Genomic DNA, 21,460 nt, shown 5'->3' on the forward strand with positions numbered 1-21,460 from the left:
TTAAATTCAACTCTTTGAAAAATATACAAAAAGGTTAATTTAGGGCCTGCAGAATGGGCCCTCTATAAACACACAGATTCCCCCTACAGGAAGCATGCAGCGCTTGGGTAAAGTAAACCAGAGGCACAAACTAAGTGATTTAGGAGGACAATACTTTGCTTATATGTTACACACTCCTTCTTATTCTCCTTCTGCCTCTTCACAAAGTCAGCCAAAGGTAGGACAGGGTCAGCTATTTGTGGGGTGGGGCATTTCATAACTTCACAAGTAAAAGCTGCCATTCCTCAGGCCGGCCAACCTGCAAAGCCATTCTCAGGACTCCTCGAGGCTTGACACTGCAGAGAAAAGGTGTCACACTGGAGTGGAAAGAGAAAATTGGGCATACATACAAAGCAACTACTTTATGAAATGGTTAAATCCCAGACTAGGTAAAACAAAGTATTACTGGTGATGTTACCCAGCAAATTGTTAAATGACTTTTCCAGTTTTCTGTGAGTGACATGCTTTGATACCCCATAATACTGATTACTCCTCTACAAAGAGTTCTGCATAACTGGATTAATTCAGGCAGTAAACTGTTCAAAACAATACCCTACTCTGGGAAGGACCGTGAAGTACAATCTCTGCTCTCTGCATTGGCAACAAGAGTGTTTTCGGAAAAAGTCCTATGCTGAAGTATATGCTAATTGGAAATGGGCGTGAACACATTCAATATAAATTTAAGATGGTTTATGTACGATTACGTTATGAGGCTGACATTTTTCTTTGAGGTTAACAACGCAATAATGTGTCTTTCCTATATAAAAATGGATGAATTTGTGAATATGTTATTTATAATGTCAATTCTACTGTGTAGGATGGATTCTGTCTTAACTACACACACTGATATACTACATATTAACGATGTAGTTCATATTTATGTAAAATTATACATAGCATTCCCTCTAGTTAGAGCATATTAATGCAATTATTGAACTAGCTGGTCACACGGATAACCAACCGGTCAATAAAAGCGGTTCATTTCCAGCAAATAGTCTGTAACGTTATAATGCTCGGTTACTACTTCGGCATAGCCCCGGCGGACGGAGTAGTCGCTCTCCCTTGAAACATTCCACTGACTCCAAGTCAAAACACCGCCCGGCTAGGATAGCCTGGTTACCACACGCGATGAACTCAACCCTTGCTCAAAAAAAAGAAGATGCCTTCTGCTCATTTTCATACTTCAAAGCCGTTAGGGCTTATGCTAGCGGTATTAAACCCCCCCTTTTAGTGAGCAAACGGCCAGCAATTCACAGACTGTCGGTTAACAAATACGTTAAGCTAACAAGCTACGGATCACATACCAATCACCTCGTGTAGCTCATAATCATCTTTGTTGATGGACCACGGTTGGGAGCTCAGGTCCTCCGACATGGCTGAGGAGTCTGTTGAGGCCGTACTATCTGTAAAAAAGGTGGTGAATCCAAGGACTGTGCGTAAAAAGATGTCAAAGTAGTCCAAACAGCACCAACAAGGGCGACACTTCCCCTTCTTTGCGAATCCTGCAGCACTCCTGTCATTCCCAAAGTTTGACACTAGCCTAGCAGCCCCGCCCACCGCATTCCTACTGAGCAAATGTGGACCTTCCCATCGGACATGTTGGGTGTGACACGTTAGACCGCACTGCTCTGTTGTCAGTAACGACGGAAATACACTGGTTGGTTTACAGCTACCGTTTAAAGGCAATGCGAGACATAGACCGAGACAGAAGCTAAACCGTTAGTCTCCAAATACTTTTACATATAGCTCAAGGTATTTATACATAATGTCGACATATTTTAAATACTGCAAAGATTGTTTAAATGTTGAAAAGGACATGCACAAATTAGCTTATGTTCCGCCACACTTTTCATGGCCGGCTGTGGTTGTGTATATGTCTCTTTACCCTTTACCAAGTCTTTCAGGTATTACATTCCTGTCATGCAGAGGACAAAACATGTTTCTTTCGCTAAGATTAGCATGTCCTACTCTAATAACTCCCAAGTCTTTCCTAGCCAAAACAATTTGATTGATAGAGCACGTGAAGGCGTTAAACAGCCTTTGAAGTGCTACCTGCGAGGCTGAAATCAGGGCATAAAAACAGTACGAATCAAGCCGTATGAAAAGGGGGCGTAATTCTCCAGGAACATCCTGTCCTGTGATTGGACAGCACCACGTTCTCTGATTTGTGATTGGGTGCTAACATGTTAACTGCAAAATGTAAATGTTCCCTCTTCACAGCATTCAGTAGCGCCACCACTGGTGGTGAACGGAATGACATGTGGGATTTGCACAATCACGACACTTGCTGGAGAATTACTGCGCTTTCATGACTACATACGCTTTTTAAATAAAAGAAAGCTGCCAGTAAATGCTGCATTAAACTTATTTATAGCATATTTCACTCAGACCATTTAATAAAAGGAAGAATAAATTCACGTTTTATTAAACAGGCATAAAAAAAGAGCACATACAAAAATAGAGAATCAAATGTGAGGATATCACGATAACAGAGAAAGTGAGAGAGGCAGATGTCAGCAATCAGTAAAACTGAGCTTTCGAAAGTATCACAATATCTCTTCCTCTTAAACTTTTATCTCATCTAGAAGTTGTTTCAAAAGAGGAAGTGGCCCGTGCAAAAGCTTTTTACAGAGCATTTACTACATGCTGAATCACAAGATACCAATGTCGTTCAATAAATACAACATAGGGTATTCTTGAAATTTGATTGGCATAATAACAGCTGTGTGCAGTGTTTGCAATTTGAGTTTCATGATGATAATATTCAGAAATCACTGTCATTTTCAAAGGAAACTCATACAGTATAGTAGCATTCAAACACTGCTTGCTTCTACTAACAAATACACAGAGTGAATGAGAACTACATTCAGAAACCAGTAGGATGAAGATCACGAAGAAATAGCACAAAGTTGAACCTGTGATGTTTGGGCATTGCCTGACACATTTTGATGGAATAATAAGGCAACTTTTAACTCCATGATTTTAAGGAGGTCCATGATTATGGCAGTGAAAGAGCTTTGGCCAGCCGTACCCAGAACCAGGCCTGCGTGCAAGGCCGGGTGTAGTCGCATTTGGTGAGGAAGCGTAAGATGCTGGGGAACGGTTTTGTCATTGACTTGTACACCACTGGGATAAGCCGTTTACTTCGAGCTCCTGTAATGGCAAAAAGGGATGACAGGTTAGTTACAAACTAGGAAACATGTACACGCAAACATATGTCAGAAAAAGAAAGATAGAGCTGTTTATCGTAAGAATGATTTAACTTACCAGGACAGAGGCTGAGAGCAAACTTGGTCTGAAAGTCACAGGCATCACTGTCAAGGTATTCATCTGAGATCACAACCACCATCCTCTTGCACCTGCACAGAGGGTCACATATGGTATATTGAATTGTGGTAAAGTGAGGGAGATTTTCACAGAAAACTTGCTCTGTGGTTTCTTGCTCTATGTAAAATGAAACTAATAAGGTGGGTACAGCTTCCTGCAATTACTTCTTTTTATCAGTGAACTTTCCATTAAGACATCCACTAAGACTAATGATATACCCACAGACATTAAAATATATTTGGGTGTGATATTAAAAAGAACTGGTCCACGTCAGTCTTGATGACTGTGCAAGCAGAAGTCTATGTTGCATCAGAAATATGTCAAAATGCAAAATTGTATTGCATGCAATCAATACTTAAAAAGCACAGAAATCAAACATTTTACATATGATATACTGGCTCCATATCATTGCTTTGGCTGCCATGTTGTGTTGAACTAATTTGAGTTTAAGCATCAGACTTGGCTAGATGTAATCAGTGTCTTCTTAGAAAAATTGTCTGGATAAAGTAAAGAACAAATCAACATAACATAGCAACATTGTTATCATATGTTTGTTTCCCACCTCCTCTCAATGAGTTCACTTGTGATGGTCCAAACACAGGAGCCTGGGAGGACATTTCTGTCAAACACACACAGTTTCAGCTTGTACTCCGTCTGTTCCAACTCCCGGATCATATCATGGACAAACTCAATGTCGCTCTCGCAGTAGCAGATGAAGGCATCAAACAGTTCAGGAGCACCTGGATCCAATTCAGTTCCAGTTAAATTCAATAATAGAACTTTGTTTAGTCTTACAAGGACAGTACTGCACAACAGCTTGCAAGTCGGGACAAGTACATATAATAAACTAGGAAAAAATAGTATTCCACTGAAATGAAATGTATTCCACAGAAGTACAACATAAGCATAATAAGGAAACCAAAAGACTGTGCAGGTTGCTGCAAACATGAGTGAGAAAAACTTGAGATGACCTGTCAGATTAGTGGACAAGTTAGGCTTTTACTGTGCGATACCTTACCACAGATAAATAGATATCTGCAGTTTGACTTGTGCAAACATACTGGCTTTTAAACTGCATTACAAAGTTACACTTTCATTTTTTTTAAAATACCAAACTAGTGTTATTATTATTATTTTTACTATTTTTAATTAACATGCATTTATGCATACTCATAATCTGCTCTCTTGGTGTTGAATAGACAACAGCTGTGCACACACACACACATATAAATCATGCAGAACAAGCTGGAAGCAACTTTTAGCTATATAATAATTAATATAAATAATTTGTAACATTCACATTATTTTATCCTATTTATTCCATTTCAACAGCTCAAAGTGTCGTCTGACGTTGCTACAAAGTTTAATTTCATATTAATTCTGACCAAAATTACAGAATATATTCTGGATTTGGAAGGACTGGGTAACCTGCAAGCAGTACCCCTCTTTCTTTCGTAACAATGTCGTAAACCTTGTTAAAAGAAGCAAAGGGCATTTTTAACAGCAGACATTTTGACTTGTCATAGTAGGAATAGTACAGGTGCAGCTAATAACATTAGCAATGGCTCTGTTCTAATCAAGTGTCCCAGAAAGCTGTGACAGTGTGACAGAGAGCAAGCACGTACAACACGAGGACCCTGAAACCGAAGCAGCTAAATGGAACTCAGCCGTAATTAATGTGATTATCTGCACCTGTGAAGTGTCTTCAGTTAAAGAGGCCTATGATGAATTGACTTGGGCTGACCCATGTGCTTCTGCTGTGATGTAATTATACCAGCATTACCTTGTATTTCTTATTCAGTATCTTTAAAAAAAAACAAAAAACTACTAGTGTTGTCTAGCATACTGACCTTCAGGGTCATCCTCCAGGGTGATACCAGTGGGACGAGAGACACAGCTGTCCACCTCATGAACCTGAACTGGGGGCTCAGCCTTCCTCTTCTTCTGTTGCTCCCAATACCTCCTGACATCTTCATCTGATGCAACAAAAAATATTACATACACATCACACAAAGATAAGTAAGTCTGCACACAATGAGTTTGTGGACAAGTTATAGCATGTGGATGATGAAAATGATAGGAGACAAAATCCACAGCGTGTCCACAATCATTTTGTGCAAAAATGCATTTGAAAGTTGATCTGAAGCTGATATGAGGCTTCAGCAGTCTGAGTTAGTCATATCAAGCGGATATCTGACACATTTACAGTATTTTTAGCATTAGATTCCCTCTTTGTGTTTCCCTGTTGAGCACGTTGAAAGATATCTACTTGAATTGGCTCATTTGAACGACTGATGGTTCAGATTAGCTTCAGATAAACTTTTAAATACATTTTTGCACAGATGGAGGACTTCCCCATCATTTACATTGTAAGTACATTATGAAGGGATCTAATGGTCAGTATGCACAGGAGGAATGATTGCAGCAATAAAAACCTGTTTCCATGTTCATTTGGGCACCTGACTGTTGTTTTAAGACAGATTTAAAAAACTTTGAACCTATGCTTTAATAATACATCAATAATGACTTAACTTCCGTTATCTATGAATCATTTCCTGATGCACATGAACAGGATGGGCGACGAAAACAAGCCTCGTTTCGTAACTGGTCGGTGTTCATTATTTATATACCCAAACAAACTCCAAACTACTTGAACGCACCTATCAAAGGACGGAGATCTTCCACGATGTCCTTTCTCTCCACCTCCTTTAGGATTGACAACAACTTTCCCACCGTCGCATCTGAAGACCGAGCCTGCCAGTCCTCCAGAACCTTCAGGGTGGCGTTATTTGAAGATTCGTAGTTTTTGATCTCCAGATAAGAGAAGCCCATGACCTCTGCAACAGCCATCCAGTCCGCGGCCACTGTATTTCTGGGGTTCAGATAAAGTCCCAACTTTTTCCTAAAACTCACATTGAGCGCAATGAGAGGAGTCGACCTCATGTCACCTTCTGAATCGGCGTCAGACATTTTCGAAAGTTTCCAGAAACTTTCTTGGAGCGATCGGGCTTTTTTTTTTTTTAGTTAAATCACAAAAAAAGGAGACATAGTAACAGACGACGTCGTTTAAAATAGCAAGTTACAATAGTGTCCACAGTCTACCTGAGAACACGGAAGTGATGTCAAATGATGTTTACTGCCCACCGCGTCACCCGTGGGAGGAGAAGTTCTACGGGTCCACCTCCTGAAAACACTGGGCAGAAAGTTCTCCAATTACATGACTTCCTCTTAATATTCTGTCTGTCTGTCGTCATGGCATTAGTGACCAGAAACGAAACAACACCTTTTCATCGTCTAGTGATTTAGCAAATGTGGGCAGCAGTAGGAAAATGTTGGTAAAAAGGTAGAGATGGTTGTTGAGCTGTTTCTGTTGCCTTTTCTCTTCTGCATTCATAACTGCTCCATGTAGCATTTCTCTCCCGCCCCTCCTTTGATAATATAGAATAAACAGCAAAAAAATAAATAAACAGCAGTCAAGATTCAAATTTACACTGAGAAAATGTAATTTACTGCATTTCGTAACAAAATCAATCAGCAAAAACTCTCCCATTTTGCAATTTTATTTCGTAACTGCCACAGTTAGGCAAACCTTGAAATTGAATCAAGTAAAAACAGCTGTATATCCAAACAGACATAAGAAAATTGCAAGAAAAACAAATCTGCACAAAAAAATCTTCACAAGAAAGATCATTCTAACTAATTAGCTGGTGTAGAAACAAACCCACAGTGTGGCTTCCACAATTGCAGCAATATAACAGGAAATGTAGTGGCGCATTCAGGAAAGGAGCTTTATGAGACCTAATTTCCAGAGAAACGATGGCATAATCTAGAGATGTCTCATGAAGTTCAACTGTTGATGCAAAAGTAGGAACATGCAAACCACTCCTCAAACCATCGTCTGACAACTTTCCCCAATCAACACATTACTGTCCAGGTTTGTATCATTGGAGCTTCCATCCTCTGTGCGTTATCCATGTGTTAGTTTTGTTTTGAGGTAGATCACAGATTTTTGCTTCTAGAGAAATAGAAATCTATGCCTCTGTCACGATGCTGTTTGGGAGTGTGAGATGGGCCTTTTTTTCCTCTCGGGGAAGGTCCTGTACCACTCTGTGAAAAAAAAAAATAAATAAAAATCCTGACATTAACCTTCAATTCATCTCATGAACAAAAGAAAAACATTTGTTAGCTCTGACTGTGGTGGTATAAAAGAAGACTGTGAGGTTTCATACAGTGCAGAATTACAATTGGAGTTCCTGTGTGGGATAAAAGCACACCATCATACTATCCACTTCCCTTTTCTCTGAAAACCCACCGGTTTCTTGTTCCCGTGTCTGCTCCATTCAGGCGCTATGATGATAGGGGTGGGGTATGTTTCGCCGAGGGACACTTGAGCATGTGACAGCGCAGCAGAGCTGAGGGTCCAGGGTGTGTGAACATCAGATCCTCTGATTTTCTGCAGCTCTGGAAGCCACTGTCGCACATAGTCACCCTATGGCAGACAGCAATAACAAATAACTCGATGAACAAAATTGAAACTTTCTATTTATAACGGTTTCATCACTCATGTGACAGCAAAGCCCTCACCTGCACAGACTGTGACTCAGAAATTTTGTGTTGTAGTACAAACAATGGCATGCTCCACACTAATTTCAAAGAGAAGTGAAACTAACAATTCACGCTGCACAAACTTACATTGTTATCATAATCAAGGCCTTGCTTAATCATGTTGAACTTCCTGTTCTCTCTGGGGTCATTTCCTATACCAGCGCTGTAGAGCCAGTTGCCATAGTTGCTGCACACATCATGATCAACCTTTGGAAGAAAATTTTAAAAAATGGTAGAAAGACAAACTTGTGAGTATCATCATTTATAGATAAAATAGGGCTGATGTGCTAAGTTCAGGACTTTAAAAACATGTTATTCTGCAATTTCAGTAATGAAACAGCATCTTAAAAATATATATAAATATATATATCACTTTTCAAAACTTCCAGACTGACTTAAAACTTTGGCTACTACTCACTAGAAGGTACTCAAACCACTCAGCTCCCATCCTCCAGTCCAGGCCCAGGTCCTTTGTGAGGAAGCTGGCGACATTTTGCCGCCCCCTGTTGGACATGAAGCCTGTCATTGCCAACTCTCTCATGTTGGCATCCACGAAGGGCACTCCTGTGCGTCCCTCTGTGATCACAAATGATATACATACATTCAGCAACAGACACATATAGTGCACATTCACTTTTAACGCACATTTTAAAAGACACAGATTGATTTTTAATAAAGAATATCTGTGAACAAAATGGTGCAAACCTTTCCATGCATCGAAAAGCTTCATGTCCGTTTTCCATGGCACAGATTTGTCTTGAAGTCCTGATGTAGAAACACCATGATATAAGCTTTACATTCATTTATTGTGTGTAAAGAAAATAAGTTGAAAACTTCAACTCATTCTTACCTTCGATCTGAAACAGTCTGTCCCCATACTTGACAGCCACAAATTTGAAATAATCCCTCCACAAGAGTTCAAAAATAACCCTGCAAGAAAGCAGTGAAGATCTTCAGAAAATAAAGACAAATTTACATATATCTGTGACTGAATAGCTTCATATTATCAACTACACAGACAGCACCAGAACCTGGTGAGCTTTCAGTTCAGATTTTTATTGTCCCACAAGAGGATTTTTTTTTTGGCAGCAAGGCAGCATAAAAACACAAAAACATGAAACCTAATGCAATAAAAATACAATTAAACAATTGAAAATTTGGATGAAAGTTTGTGCTTTTGTACCTACCTCACTGATATGGTACTATTTTACAGAATCTATTGTTTTGTATCTCTTTTCTGTGTTCAGACTCACCAATATGTGCTTTGATTGGCTGTCCGCTCCCTCTCGTACTGCTGGATCTGATGATAAATATACCTGGGTGAAATGCAACCCATGGCCAGCCTGCAGAATGCCAGAACAGCACCATTAGACATGTATTCAGAGATACAACTTACAGAGAACATGATTCACTGATAAGCATTCAGCAGTAGAGGAAATGATACAATAACACTCACCAAGGTGCAAATTTAGTGGAATAGTCTACACCGATCAAGCCGTTACGCGTTTCCTTGTAAGTTGCAACTGCATCCTATGGAAAACAGAAAACATATCTTAAGTACACCGACATAGTACGACATAGTATATGAGATTTTTGCTACTTTATAAACAGCAACTAATGTCCATGTGAAAGGGAAGTTGTACTCACAGTGTCCCAGAAGTAGTGTTTCACTCTGCCCAAAGCCTGGCTTTCCCCACCAGCACAGGGAAAAGCTGAGCGAGGATCAGCCACAGGCTCTATGAGAATATAACAGGAAAAGTATTTTAGCATCAGACTCCTTAATACATGTTACACAACCCCTGATGTACATTAAGACACACATAAACATAGAAGCTTAATCATGTTCATGGATATAAAACCAGTCTGCTGGCTCGGTGGCACTTAATAAGGAAGTCTGTGCTCAGAAGTTTGCCTATTGAATTCTGAAAACAGCAGCAGAATGGATTAACTTAATAGAGGCATGCTACTGCATAAAATGAGCAATTATATGCCAGCAATATGTAAAGCCATTTACACAAAAGTCAATTAAATAAGCTCATAAAACAAATTTACACAGATTTGTGCTGGTGATAGAAATGCAGACAAAGTTTGATCATTTTTGCAATTTCACAGAAAATGAAAGAGAACGTGCACAAGATACTATATGAATCAAAGCGTTCAGATTGAGCAGATAAGACATTCAGGCGTTCACCTGTCTGTTGCAGGTCCTCTGCGGTAGGAATGGCTCCTTCCTCCAGTCCTGAGGGGAGAGGTTTTAGCTGCTCGGGGGTTGGGAACACAGGCCGCACCCTGCTCTGAGTCTCCACTGCCTTCCTGAACTGAGTGTACACATCAGGCAGCCTAACAAGTATAATGAAAGGTTTCAAATCATTTCTAGCACTTCTCAACTGATATCGCTCATAAAACCTTTGTCTCTGGCGTTGTCCTCTCACCTGGATATGTGGTGAAACGGGAGATCATCTCTGTGGTACAGTGTCGTCCCCCAGCAGCTGTGAACTTTGACCTTCATCTGTGCACAGACATCCTTTACTTTTTTCTCCACATTCAGTTCCTCTGAAGTTACCTGGAACATGATCACATGATGGATCAGCTGTGTCAAAATCACTGGAAAGTGTAAAAAAAAGTGGTCATAATTAACGCTATAAAGAGAAGAGACTAAAACTACCTCTTCCTGGAAAGCCACAGTGCTGACAGAGCCCAGTTGCTTGATGAGGTCGGCTACTACGTCCTCTGGCTTACCCCGTCTCACTACAAGGTTACTGTGACACACACAAACATACAAAGTAAGCTCCAGTTAACACCATGCCAGGCAAGCTGCATCCTGGGTAGAGGGATAGCAACTTCCCCCTGGCTGACCAGACTTAGTTATGGGAACAGTGTGTGCAGCAGACATGTTAATGTAAACATGACATCCTATAAGCCCAGGTGTGTCCTGGTCCTGTTACATCTGCATCAATAAAATCTCAGAGAGCTGAGGAAAAAGGTCTGCATCAACATTATACATAAGTTCATGGTCATCTTTATACCTGCTACAACAAAGATAGACCTGAAGAGCAAATGTAAAAGTAAAGCAGTAGAGGATACATGAATTAAGAGCATGTACAGGAGGATTAATTTACCTGCCCTTGTTGCGCAGTGTGTTTCTGAGATCTCTGATGCTGTCCAGTAAGAAGCGCAGGCGGAAAGGTCCCGTCTTTGGTAGGTTGTAGTTGTAAGTTCCTACATAATGTCTGGGGTCGAAGCAGTACAGCGGGACTATGTGCTCTGCATTTCTTTGAGCCCAGTAGAAAAGCTGTGTGTGAAAAGACCAGTGAGTATATGGTTCATGCTGAATTGAATCTCTTGGACAAACACATTCATGTAAAATAGTACTTTTAATTATAGAACTGCAAATACAGCATTGATTAAACAAAACCAATTAATGACAACAGAAATTTATCACAAAGGGACACTGAAAACATTTTCCTTTAACACAGAATCTCCTAAAAATATGTTGTGATTGTCCAAGTGTGTCCAGCTGAAAACACATTATAACAAATGTCAATTTTATTTGGAAAAATTCGGTCTTGTAGTCTAACCAGAAGTTGGAAGAACATGTTGACAAGTTTGATGTCACTATCATACAGGATGACTAAATGCATGCAACACTCAACTACTTATCATTTTTTTGGCAAATTCCATATACATAAAAACTTTCTAGTAAAGTTTAAAGTCTCCCTCCACTCAAAGATATGTTTTTCTTCTTGTTGTTTCAACAGTTGGTTGTTTGAGCTTCACTGTGCAGAATGATGTGTGTGCAGAGTTTGACACTAGAAGGCTGTTTTCACATTAATCTGCAGAAAGTGGAAAGTTTCTCTTTGCTCACTGAAAATCCAATTTTAAGAGGTGATAGAGGGGCCCACAAGCAGGATTTGTGACTTCACAAACAGTTTGGAAGCCGGTCCAGTATTCAATTTACACAAGTGTGATGTGGAAACTTGACACAGTGCACAAACACTGAGTGAAATAGGAGACATCTTGTGTCCAACAGTTAAACTTCAGATATGAAATATATTTACATATTCATATATCCTGGAAGTTTTAATGAGGGAGAAGGATTAGATGCCCTTTTAAGCATTTTAACAAGATAATTGAACTTTTTTTTAAATGGAAAAATCACATCAGACTCAAATTATGATTCAAAGAAGGATATTTTGTATACATCTTAAAACATGTCTGAGGGAATCTTTAAAAAAACAACTTAAAATTAATAATTTGACTAATATTACTTGAATATTAATCTGTACCCCTTTATTTACTTTTTCTCCTCCTGTGTATTGTTTTGTTTGTATTGAATGTAAAAAGCTTCTTGCACAATCCTTTAACTGAATGTTTTTGTTTTATTATTATTATTATTATTATTATATCATAATTGAATTGCCTGGCACTTTGTTTATTTGACAGTTTTCAATAAAGTTGGGTTAAAAAAGGAATGTAACAGTAAATTTTAATTTAATTTAAATCGAATTAAATGACAGAGTGGGGATAGAGTGCAAGTCAAGAAAAGTATTTTGACACATGATGTGTGATGTTTTTGCGGTGAAATTAAATATTTAAATTAAAATTTATGAAATGAAATTAAACTATTATAAAATTAAAAACCAGGCTTGTATTATCGAGGTTTGGGCCGGAAGTGTTGTTGTTCATGCCGCTGGTGGAACAAAAGCAGCTTGATATCGGTGGTCGTGTCTAGATGGTTACCCTAAATTTGCGAAAATCTCGCGAGACTTGTACGCGTTGTTTCTTCATTGTGCACGTTATACAAAATAATTATGTTTTATGGTGTGACAACGCTGTGGTTAAGGTCTGGTTAGGTTTCGGCACAAAAAGCACTGAGTTAGGTTTATGAAAAGATCGTGGCTTGGGTTGAAATGATAATTCTCGCGAGATCTTTTGCGGCGAATCCCGGGTCTGGGGTTACCACGTACACACCACCGGGTAAACATACATAACATGTCCAAAACGTTGTCGTAATGACTTTAATACAGCTAATGCAAAACTTAAGCGCATAACTTCAGTGAACGTACTTACTTTTATGTTTATTATGTGCTCTAAAGTTTAAAGTTAGCGTCAAATAGCAGGTTTGACGCTAGGTTTTATAAGATCACTGGACTCGCGATACATTCTTATCTTACCTCATTGTCGTGGATTCGCAGGTCGTTTCTCAGCAAACATATGATCGTACGAGAGGTAGACATACTTGTCGTTTCCCAAAAAGCAGCAGCAGTTGTATCAGAAACAGATAAAACACCTCTCCGTCTCAGAGAGGTTGGTCCCCGGTCTGTCTGCCTGCTCTGCTCTGTGTTGACTGTCAGTCACGTTTTCACACACGCTGTTACAAAACACCAGGTTTTATAAGGTGGTTTTCTAACAGCGTCAAGCTTACCTAAAGTCACTTCCACCGTGTTTTTAATCACGGGCCTATAAATAAATGTATTTCAAAAATTACTTACAAAAAAGTCCAATAAAGTTCGAATTCAAGATAATTAAATGAGTTAATTAAATCATTAATTATTTTTATTTTATTTTATTATAATTGTCCACAGGGATTAGCATACAAATAGCTGAGATGAAGCAAAAACAAAAAGGAAAAGTTACCTTACGCATACCGACTGGGGAATGGTCATATCTCACAGGTGATTTATTCTGTCATTCCAATTTGTCATGACTTGTCAAACAATTTGTTCCTAATGACTTCCTATCATTGTTTTCTGTTTCTGTCTTAATTAGTGCTTAAAAAAAAATTAAAAAAAAAAAAACTAATGTACTGGGTCTTGGGGGACCCTGATCGAAAGCATCCAATTCCACCTATGCAGTCTTAATAGATAGAACTATTTATTGAGTACATGTTTGTCATGGGTCCCAATTTAATGTATCACACACTATCAGGGGATTAAGGCACTTTGTCAGTCATTTTGAAGGCTTTTTGGAAAGACTGTCTTGGGGTAAAAGCTGCAATTTGTATTGAAGAAAAGTATATATTTATGTTTTACACAATATGTAAATTAACTAACTCCTAAAATAATAATAACAATCTGTTTTGTTTTTCAGATGACATTAATTACATAACTAATGTTTTGACAAGAAAGAAGTTAACATTTTGCTATGTTTGTTTCTTACAGTGGTTTATTCTTGGAGTTCCCAGGAAGCCCAGTCAATAGTTCCTGTATGTTAAATATATCGGTGGGATGACGGTTCAAGTTTCATAATGATGTAAAAATTATAAATAGCAACCCTAAATATTTTCTTGAAAGAAGAAGCATAAATGTTGATTTTAAAGAAGTTTTGTTTGGGGCAGGAAATTCAAAGACTGTGATATTGTGTACATTGTAAGCCTTCTCTTGATATTTGGGAACTATAATATTCACACCAGCTGGTTCTCAAATCAAAAACCAAACTCCAATGTATTCAAACCCACTTTTAGTAATTTAGAAACCCTGAAACTTGCATTTTTTTATTGCCTTGCAGTCTGATCTGCAAGGCAATAAAATCTGTAACTATATGTGAAAAACTGTCTCTCATATGAGCTAAACCCTGGAGCAACACTTTCTTTTATTTCTACCTTTTGTAACATTTCCATCACACAGCTGTTATCCTGTTTTCTCTGTATCCTTGTTGTAAATTCGGATTTGTCAATAAATTTACTGAAAATATCTGTAGGCTATTTTTTTCCCCCACATTTTTCCTTTTTTTTTTTAAAGTGACAATTATATTAAATGCATGTTTTCCCCAATTAGCATTACTTGATAGTATCAGGGTTTTTAAAACAAAAATCTATCATATAAATAAACAAAATCAACTTAAATGAAACGGCACCAACTCATCATGGCATAGTCCAGGACAATTTGATCACACAATAACACAATGAAATCACACAGGAAAATAGTCTTAGACCTTTGATTTATTAAGTTAAATATACAAAAGATCGATGACTTGATACATTTCATGTTTCAAGGCTTTGTCATTAAGACAAAACAAATTCTGTCCCACTCGAAAGCCTTCCAGCCTTTTCATACTGCCTATCAGCTCTCAAAGAGACAATCATACATACTTCTGTCTAAATCACAGTACAATCTACTGTATAACGTAGCTATTTCATCAAATAGATTTGTATATAATGTAAAGAAATTTCATACAAAAAGTGCAGAACAATATGTATTTACAGTATAATCTTTTTTTTTCCATATAAAAAGAACTTCAGCAAATCCTGCGCGTGCTCGCTACAGAACAGCTGCTCACCTCATTAAGAAGCCTTCCGCTTTGGCAGTGAACATTTGTGTTAACAAGCAGATTCAGGTAAGGCACTGACAAGGGTCAAAAAAAAAAACAGATTTGATCATTCCTGTTCCAAGTGCCAATGTCTTACAGCACCTCCGTTATCAATCTCCCCAGGTTTCCCCACACGTATCATCTCCACTTTAGCATGAATGAATGAAGCATTTTGGCTCCATCTTTCCAACTTGACCGTGTTTTTTTTTTGGCGTCTGACATTTTCATCTCACGTGACGTTACACAGAGCGAGGTGTGCTGTCGAGTGGTCATCGAGTGAACCGTTCATTTCATATAAAGTGTGGAAAGCAAAGTAAAGGCAATGGTGTGATTTAATTCATATTACAACACAAATGAATGTGTAAAGAGACGCTTCCTTCAATGTAATTTCTCGTAATGCTTCTCATAGCAACACAATGTCATGTCAATGCATCGGATTTGGTCTGTGCAGTCTACTGTGCACAAAGCTGCCATAACATAGAAAAGGCTATAGGGTTCTGAGGTGACAAAAAAAAATCCAACATGACTAATAATACTGTACATGAACTTAGCCTGAATGTATTGAAAGTTTGTCTTGGCAGCTTTTTCATTCAGCCTCTTTTTTTTTTTTTCTCTTTAAATTCTCTTTGGCCACTTCTGAATGGAACAAGGCTCACTGCATGGGAAGCTGGAATGGATGTCACAGACTCCAACAGTAGTGTTGGTATTGCTTAATAGACATTAACATTGCACACTATAATGCAAAAGTTTGGTTCTTTTTTTTTTTTCTTGACATTGGAACAAACTAAACAATTCTCCTTATCAAATCATATAAAAGGCATCAAATAGAAAAATATCTCCTCAGTTGATTATCTTGCATGTTGGAAATGTCTCAATGCATGATATCAAAAGTGCAACGTTGACAATCCTTCTAAATGGGGTTGTGAGTGCTATGAAAGTAGGGTAACCCTCTAAGATGCTAAAAAAAAAGACATTCTTGCTTACAAACTCTTATTGTAAGGCGTTGACGAAAATACATTTAAGTGACGGTAGAAAGTCATCTTCTAAGACGATGATCTTTGTATGTGTTATTGTCTGTCATATAAAAATAGTCTACCATCTTGATTTCACTCATCGCTAACTTAGGCTGATGAGTGACTTACAGTACTATCAGGATGTGATCGATGTCACCACTCAATCACGATTACGCAGTGTCCGGCCAATCCTAGACACTATTCTGCGGCAGTAGATGAGTGTAAAGTGAGACCCAGAAAGCTTGAAACATCACTGCTCTCTCTAACTCGGGCCTTTTTTTTTTTTTTCCTCCGCTTGGGAAAGGACAGCAGTCTCTAGCGTGTGAGACTGCTAAGTGCTTTCTTGTCAGTCCCCTCCTGAGGGAGCACACTGCGATGCCTTGGAGGACTCTGGAGGTCTGACAGCAGTCAACCTGGCCTCTCAGTGAATAATCCGGGTTGAGCTAGTTGGTGAGCGATGCAGGGGTTGCTTCGGTCCTGACAAGGCAGACACTGGTGATAGATGACAGGGCAGGAAGTCGGAGTGGTGCTGAGCCCTGGAGCCTGGTGACTTGGGGGGCCCTGGGGACGGGGCGGGCCGGAGAGGAGGGGAGGCGCCGGGGCCAAAGGAGGCCTCGCAGGCAGGGAAGGGGAGGGGGATCCGCAGGCCTCAGAAGCTGCCCTGGACGAACGGGTGGCTGAGCAGAAAGTCCGCAGTGGGCCGCCACTTCTCCTCCACGAACACCTGCCGCAGGAAGTCCCTGCACGTGTCAGACACGCCGTCGGGAAGCGAGGGCTTTGTAGGCTGGGTAGCGATCTTGAAAATGGCTGCCATGGCTTCGAACTCAGCCCAAGGAGGTTTCTGGGTCAGCATCTCCACAACAGTACAGGCAACACTCCTGAAGACAAACGACATACAGTCAAGTTGATTGATTGTCAGAACACAGAGATTCATCATATTGGCATCAAATATTAGTTTACACATAGTTTAATGTCATGTTCATGTGTATTCATGTTTATATTATTTATAGAACTTAGTGGTGCTTGAAACTTTAACACCTTATATAGTGCGATCAATGGCCACAAAAATGAAAGTTAATCCTTTACCAGACCTTTTTTTGGAAGTTTTATCACATTGTCATTGTCAAAATATTTTTAAGGTTTTTGGGGTTTTACAACAGGGTATTTTTTGCTGAAGATGATCACGATGACATTAAAGGCGAGACTCTAATCTATTCATGTACCTTTACATAGTACTAGATGTCCGTACATCTTGCTAATGTCCAAAGTGTGAAAGTGTGGGTGGTAAAAGGTCACACTTATTTTAAAACTGTCAAAAAAAGTGAGCAGTACACACTTCCCAAATGTATTGAAGTGTTTCTGTGTTGGATTGTATTCTATTATAGAAGTGGTTATGTTCTTGTATTCACTCCTGTATTAAAAGTATTTCTGTTTTGTTATAAAAAAAATGTGAGTTAGTATTCATGTTACTTTCCAGAAATAAACATATAATTCACATATAATTTTATAACTCTAACTTTCTACAGAGATAACTTTATGTTTTTTTTATTGCTACAGTCTAGTCTTGTGTTTGTAATCTATTTTTGTGCTGCAGCAGTCTCATACCCCCTTTGGGCCTCATTACAGTTTCATCTGATCTTGTTCTTACCATACATCAGCTTTCCGGCCGTATCCCTCCCCGTTGATGACTTCAGGGCTCATCCAGTAGGGGGTGCCAGTGACAGATTTGATGCCTGTACCAGACATGCAGATGGTCTGGATACGTTTGCTGGCTCCAAAGTCTCCCAGCTTCACGTTCCCTGAGGAGTCTCTCAGGATGTTAGCACCTGGTGGAACGAAACAAAATGAGGTTCAGAATTATTCAAGAGTCTCCCGAGGACTGTCGGTATCCTTTATGGGACACTCTGACAGTTTGAGGGACACTCTGACAGTTCGGAGGTTCAGTTAATGTAGTCGGCTGCTCACAGTGTGGCTACACTTCAAACTGACTGAACAACCTGAGGGGAAAGGTAAACTTTTCCTAATGCTTGACAAGTCTGTGGTGAAGGAACACTGGCAGACTTATTATTAAAACGTCAAAGTATAACTTTTTTAGCCATTTTTATATAAATACTACACTGACTCAACTCGAGAAACACTTTTTCTTTTGTCACATTGGGAAAATGCCTCACTCACATCAGGAAATAAAACACTGAATAAACCGTCTGCTCTACACGGGTCAGATCAAAACCTTACACCCTTTCTCCTCCTTTCTTCGTAATTTTCCAACATGTAGCTGTGTCTATCCCATTTCCTTCAGGCGCACCGCTTGTTTGATCAGTGACTAATGTACACCACTCGCCACTCACCCCTCCACACCCAATGCGAGCAGAAAAAGAGATTGAGAGACTCGGAGTGTAACTTTAACCCTTAACTTCTCACTTTCTTCAGCCTGTTCCCCCCTGCCTCTCTGAGTTTCTTGCGAGGAGGTGAGACTCTCCAATAAATCACACTAACTGCATTTAAGGTTTTTGTTTGGCCCTTCGGAACATTTAATTTACAGAAACTTTACAGTCTAATGTCTTGCTGCGATGCCAAGTGCTTTCCAAAAACCGCATGTGCTGACAGCTCTTTTACTGCGTACAGAAGAAGTCTTGTGTGGTGAGATGAGCATACACTGTATATTACACATGAAGAGCATTTCTAAGTGGAAAATCCCACCCACATAAACTCTCATAGAGTCTGCCTGTGTCCTGTGAGACCTACTATCTTTTTTCCACACTAGACAGTATATTTCCCCTTCTTGGCTGTGGCTGAACGAAGCAGCGACTCCCAAAGCTGCAGACAACCAAACTAAAGCCTTTCCATCCGGTGTTGAACATTTTTAGACTGTCCGATTTCACCAGCATGAAGCCTAATATATCCCAAAGGGGAGTTCAAAATAGCCCAATTTTTTCCAGGCTCCTTCTGCAGACGATGAATAACCAAATGAGGGAATGTCAACGGGAAGAAGATGAATGAAACTGTAGTTTTCTCAGCACCAGTTGCTGTAATATAGAACATAAAGAAAGTCTGATTTTCTGTTTACACACTGTCAGCTAAGTCCGCGTCTCAAGTGTGGGTGTGCTCCGGTTACAAATCCAATTAAAATCCTATCCTGACCTTTGCTTGCCGTTTCATTTACCTTTGATGTCTCGGTGTACAATCATGTTGCTGTGCAGGTAGGAGACTCCTTGGAGGATTTGTCTGGTGTATCTCCTTGTCACCTTCTCCGTCAGGGCTCCGTAGGCTTTTAGCTGGTCCTTTATTGAGCCCTGGAGACACAACATGAGCGAGTGAAAACCGAAAGCCGTTGAGGGAATGAGTGGAAAGGTTGGGAAATGCATTTTAAATGTTTATATTGGCTGTAGAATAATATCATTGTCACAGCTGTAGTGTGTGAAATTGTAGAGGTTCTGCTTTGGAGTAATGTGCACGTCGGAGATGGAGGAACATTTCCAGCTGAAGTAGATTCTGTTTTTTGTGAAAGCAAGCGTCGGAGCCAATTTTTAAGTACAAAAAGCGAGTATATATAAACATACGATGTGCAGAAAGAAAATCTCCCCAATTTCAAGTCCAAACACCTTCAATGTGCTGCATTTCCTGTTTTCAGTTCCTCGTAAGGAAATCACAAGCGCAAATACCCGATCCCGTAACACCTGTGACGCACTTTTAAACTCTCAGAACGAAAACAAGAACCTTCCCCATCCCGCTTCTCCCTCCTCACTTTCAGCTGCCAACAAGACACCTCTACAGCTCTCTGGCTCTCGGAGGGACACTCGCCGCCCCCACCTCCCACCCCCCACCCCCGCCGCGGGGTCACTGAAGTGTTATCGGTCAGCCACAGCGGCGCAGCCACAAACTTGGCTTTGTCACCTCCCCTCTTGCCTCTGCCAGCAAACTCCAGCGAAACATAAACATTTCCAAATACAAGACAATGTGTGACTAAGACACTCAATGCTACTCAGAAAAAAAAAAAAAAAAAAAAAAAAAATAGCCCAGGAAATATTAAAAACAGCCGCAGGGACAGGGTTCACAGGCGACAGCAGCTCATTAACATGCTCATTTACTGAGAAAATGATCTCATAAACGGAGTTGTTGTGCTGACATCAACCAATGAGGACATGTTTTTTGACAGCTGGTGACATTTCTGAAATGGTTTTTAGCAGATGTGGCTAGTAAAGATTTGATTTGATGTTTGTCTTAAAAATTTCTGTGTACTTTCAAAAACAACTGACATTATGACATTCTGAGACGTTATCCGTTGAGGTATTTCAAGCTTTAAGGACGTACTACGATGTGACTTTAAAGGACTAAACATATTCAAATGACATGACCCTGCAGAATACTCACCCCAGGCATAAACTCCACAAAAATGGTGAGTTTCTTCTGTTCGAGGTCCCGAAGGCAACCGTAGTACTGAACGATCCTCTCATGACGCAAATTCTTCAGCAGCTGAATCTCACACTCCAGAGCATTCACCTCCTGCAGAGAGAACCAGAACGTGATCCAAATATTTTATCTTCAATTATAAAATACCACAAATACCTGAGAGTCAGTGATTTATTCCAAACAGATGTGAGATTTTTCTTGCGCTCACCTTGCTGGTTTCTTGACAGTCGGGATCAAAGGGCACCTGCTTGGCAGCCAGCTCGCGGCCTGTGTCGGCGTCATAGCAGAGGTAGACCTCCCCGAACGCCCCACGCCCCAGGAGCTTTCCTTGTCGCCAGTTGACTGGCGCCCGCGGTGCTGCAGAAACAAAACACCAGATGATGAAAACCCACCAGTAATTTACTTTTTGTTACTAAGCCCCCAGAGGCAGACAGATCCACTGTGATATACTGATCGGAGCAAACACTAACTCTAAAGCATGTGTCAAAATCCACCGCAAAACCCGAATATAACTCGCACAGTAACTTCACCAAGACTAGACGTCAAATCCACCGCAGGGTATTTAAATAATTTCCACCCGCAGACCCTCTCAGATGGGGGAAACCCAAGATATCTGAGTCAAACCACAATCAGCCTACAGAAAGTTGTCAAAACCTAGAAAGATCATCTCAACAACTCTCATCTACGCAGGCTCAGACTCTGAGACTTTGTTTTGGTATTAACAGAGTTCTTTGTGGCTGGGTTAGGCAGTTCGGTTG

The 21,460-nt window shown here is 39.9% G+C and overlaps 4 protein-coding genes across 4 annotated transcripts in view; all 4 read right to left on the reverse strand.

Annotated features, from left to right (window-relative positions):
• oxsr1b (oxidative stress responsive kinase 1b) overlaps nucleotides 1–1,884 on the reverse strand; it is a 37,550-nt gene extending 35,666 nt beyond the window's left edge. The window contains exon 1 of the mRNA XM_044339587.1: nucleotides 1,344–1,884. Coding sequence (XP_044195522.1) covers nucleotides 1,344–1,413 — 70 coding nt within the window. The 5' untranslated portion in view covers nucleotides 1,414–1,884. The remainder of the gene's footprint in view (nucleotides 1–1,343) is intronic.
• A 552-nt stretch (nucleotides 1,885–2,436) lies between these two features.
• myd88 (MYD88 innate immune signal transduction adaptor) lies at nucleotides 2,437–6,576 on the reverse strand. The gene is made up of 5 exons (XM_044339869.1): nucleotides 6,027–6,576; nucleotides 5,217–5,342; nucleotides 3,929–4,106; nucleotides 3,307–3,398; nucleotides 2,437–3,192 (listed from the first exon to the last, which is right to left on the reverse strand). Exons 1-5 carry the CDS (start codon nucleotides 6,334–6,336, stop codon nucleotides 3,038–3,040), a joined length of 861 nt encoding a protein of 286 aa, XP_044195804.1. The 5' UTR covers nucleotides 6,337–6,576; the 3' UTR covers nucleotides 2,437–3,037.
• Nucleotides 6,577–6,910: 334 nt separating this feature from the next.
• cry-dash (cryptochrome DASH) lies at nucleotides 6,911–13,333 on the reverse strand. The gene is made up of 14 exons (XM_044339868.1): nucleotides 13,146–13,333; nucleotides 11,091–11,263; nucleotides 10,637–10,730; nucleotides 10,404–10,534; nucleotides 10,163–10,311; nucleotides 9,619–9,707; nucleotides 9,428–9,501; nucleotides 9,225–9,314; nucleotides 8,822–8,901; nucleotides 8,677–8,736; nucleotides 8,390–8,547; nucleotides 8,059–8,178; nucleotides 7,679–7,855; nucleotides 6,911–7,473 (listed from the first exon to the last, which is right to left on the reverse strand). The coding sequence occupies exons 1-14, from the start codon at nucleotides 13,206–13,208 to the stop codon at nucleotides 7,366–7,368; spliced, it is 1,566 nt and encodes a 521-aa protein (XP_044195803.1). The 5' UTR covers nucleotides 13,209–13,333; the 3' UTR covers nucleotides 6,911–7,365.
• Nucleotides 13,334–14,893: 1,560 nt separating this feature from the next.
• map3k22 (mitogen-activated protein kinase kinase kinase 22) overlaps nucleotides 14,894–21,460 on the reverse strand; it is a 40,790-nt gene continuing 34,223 nt past the window's right edge. The window contains exons 14-18 of the mRNA XM_044339706.1: nucleotides 20,911–21,059; nucleotides 20,664–20,795; nucleotides 19,456–19,585; nucleotides 17,941–18,118; nucleotides 14,894–17,170 (exon numbers count right to left, since the gene is read on the reverse strand). Coding sequence (XP_044195641.1) covers nucleotides 16,942–17,170; nucleotides 17,941–18,118; nucleotides 19,456–19,585; nucleotides 20,664–20,795; nucleotides 20,911–21,059 — 818 coding nt within the window. The 3' untranslated portion in view covers nucleotides 14,894–16,941. The remainder of the gene's footprint in view (nucleotides 17,171–17,940; nucleotides 18,119–19,455; nucleotides 19,586–20,663; nucleotides 20,796–20,910; nucleotides 21,060–21,460) is intronic.

This window comes from Thunnus albacares, chromosome 21 (assembly GCF_914725855.1).
Source record: "Thunnus albacares chromosome 21, fThuAlb1.1, whole genome shotgun sequence".
Classification (NCBI taxonomy): Eukaryota; Metazoa; Chordata; class Actinopteri; order Scombriformes; family Scombridae; genus Thunnus; species Thunnus albacares.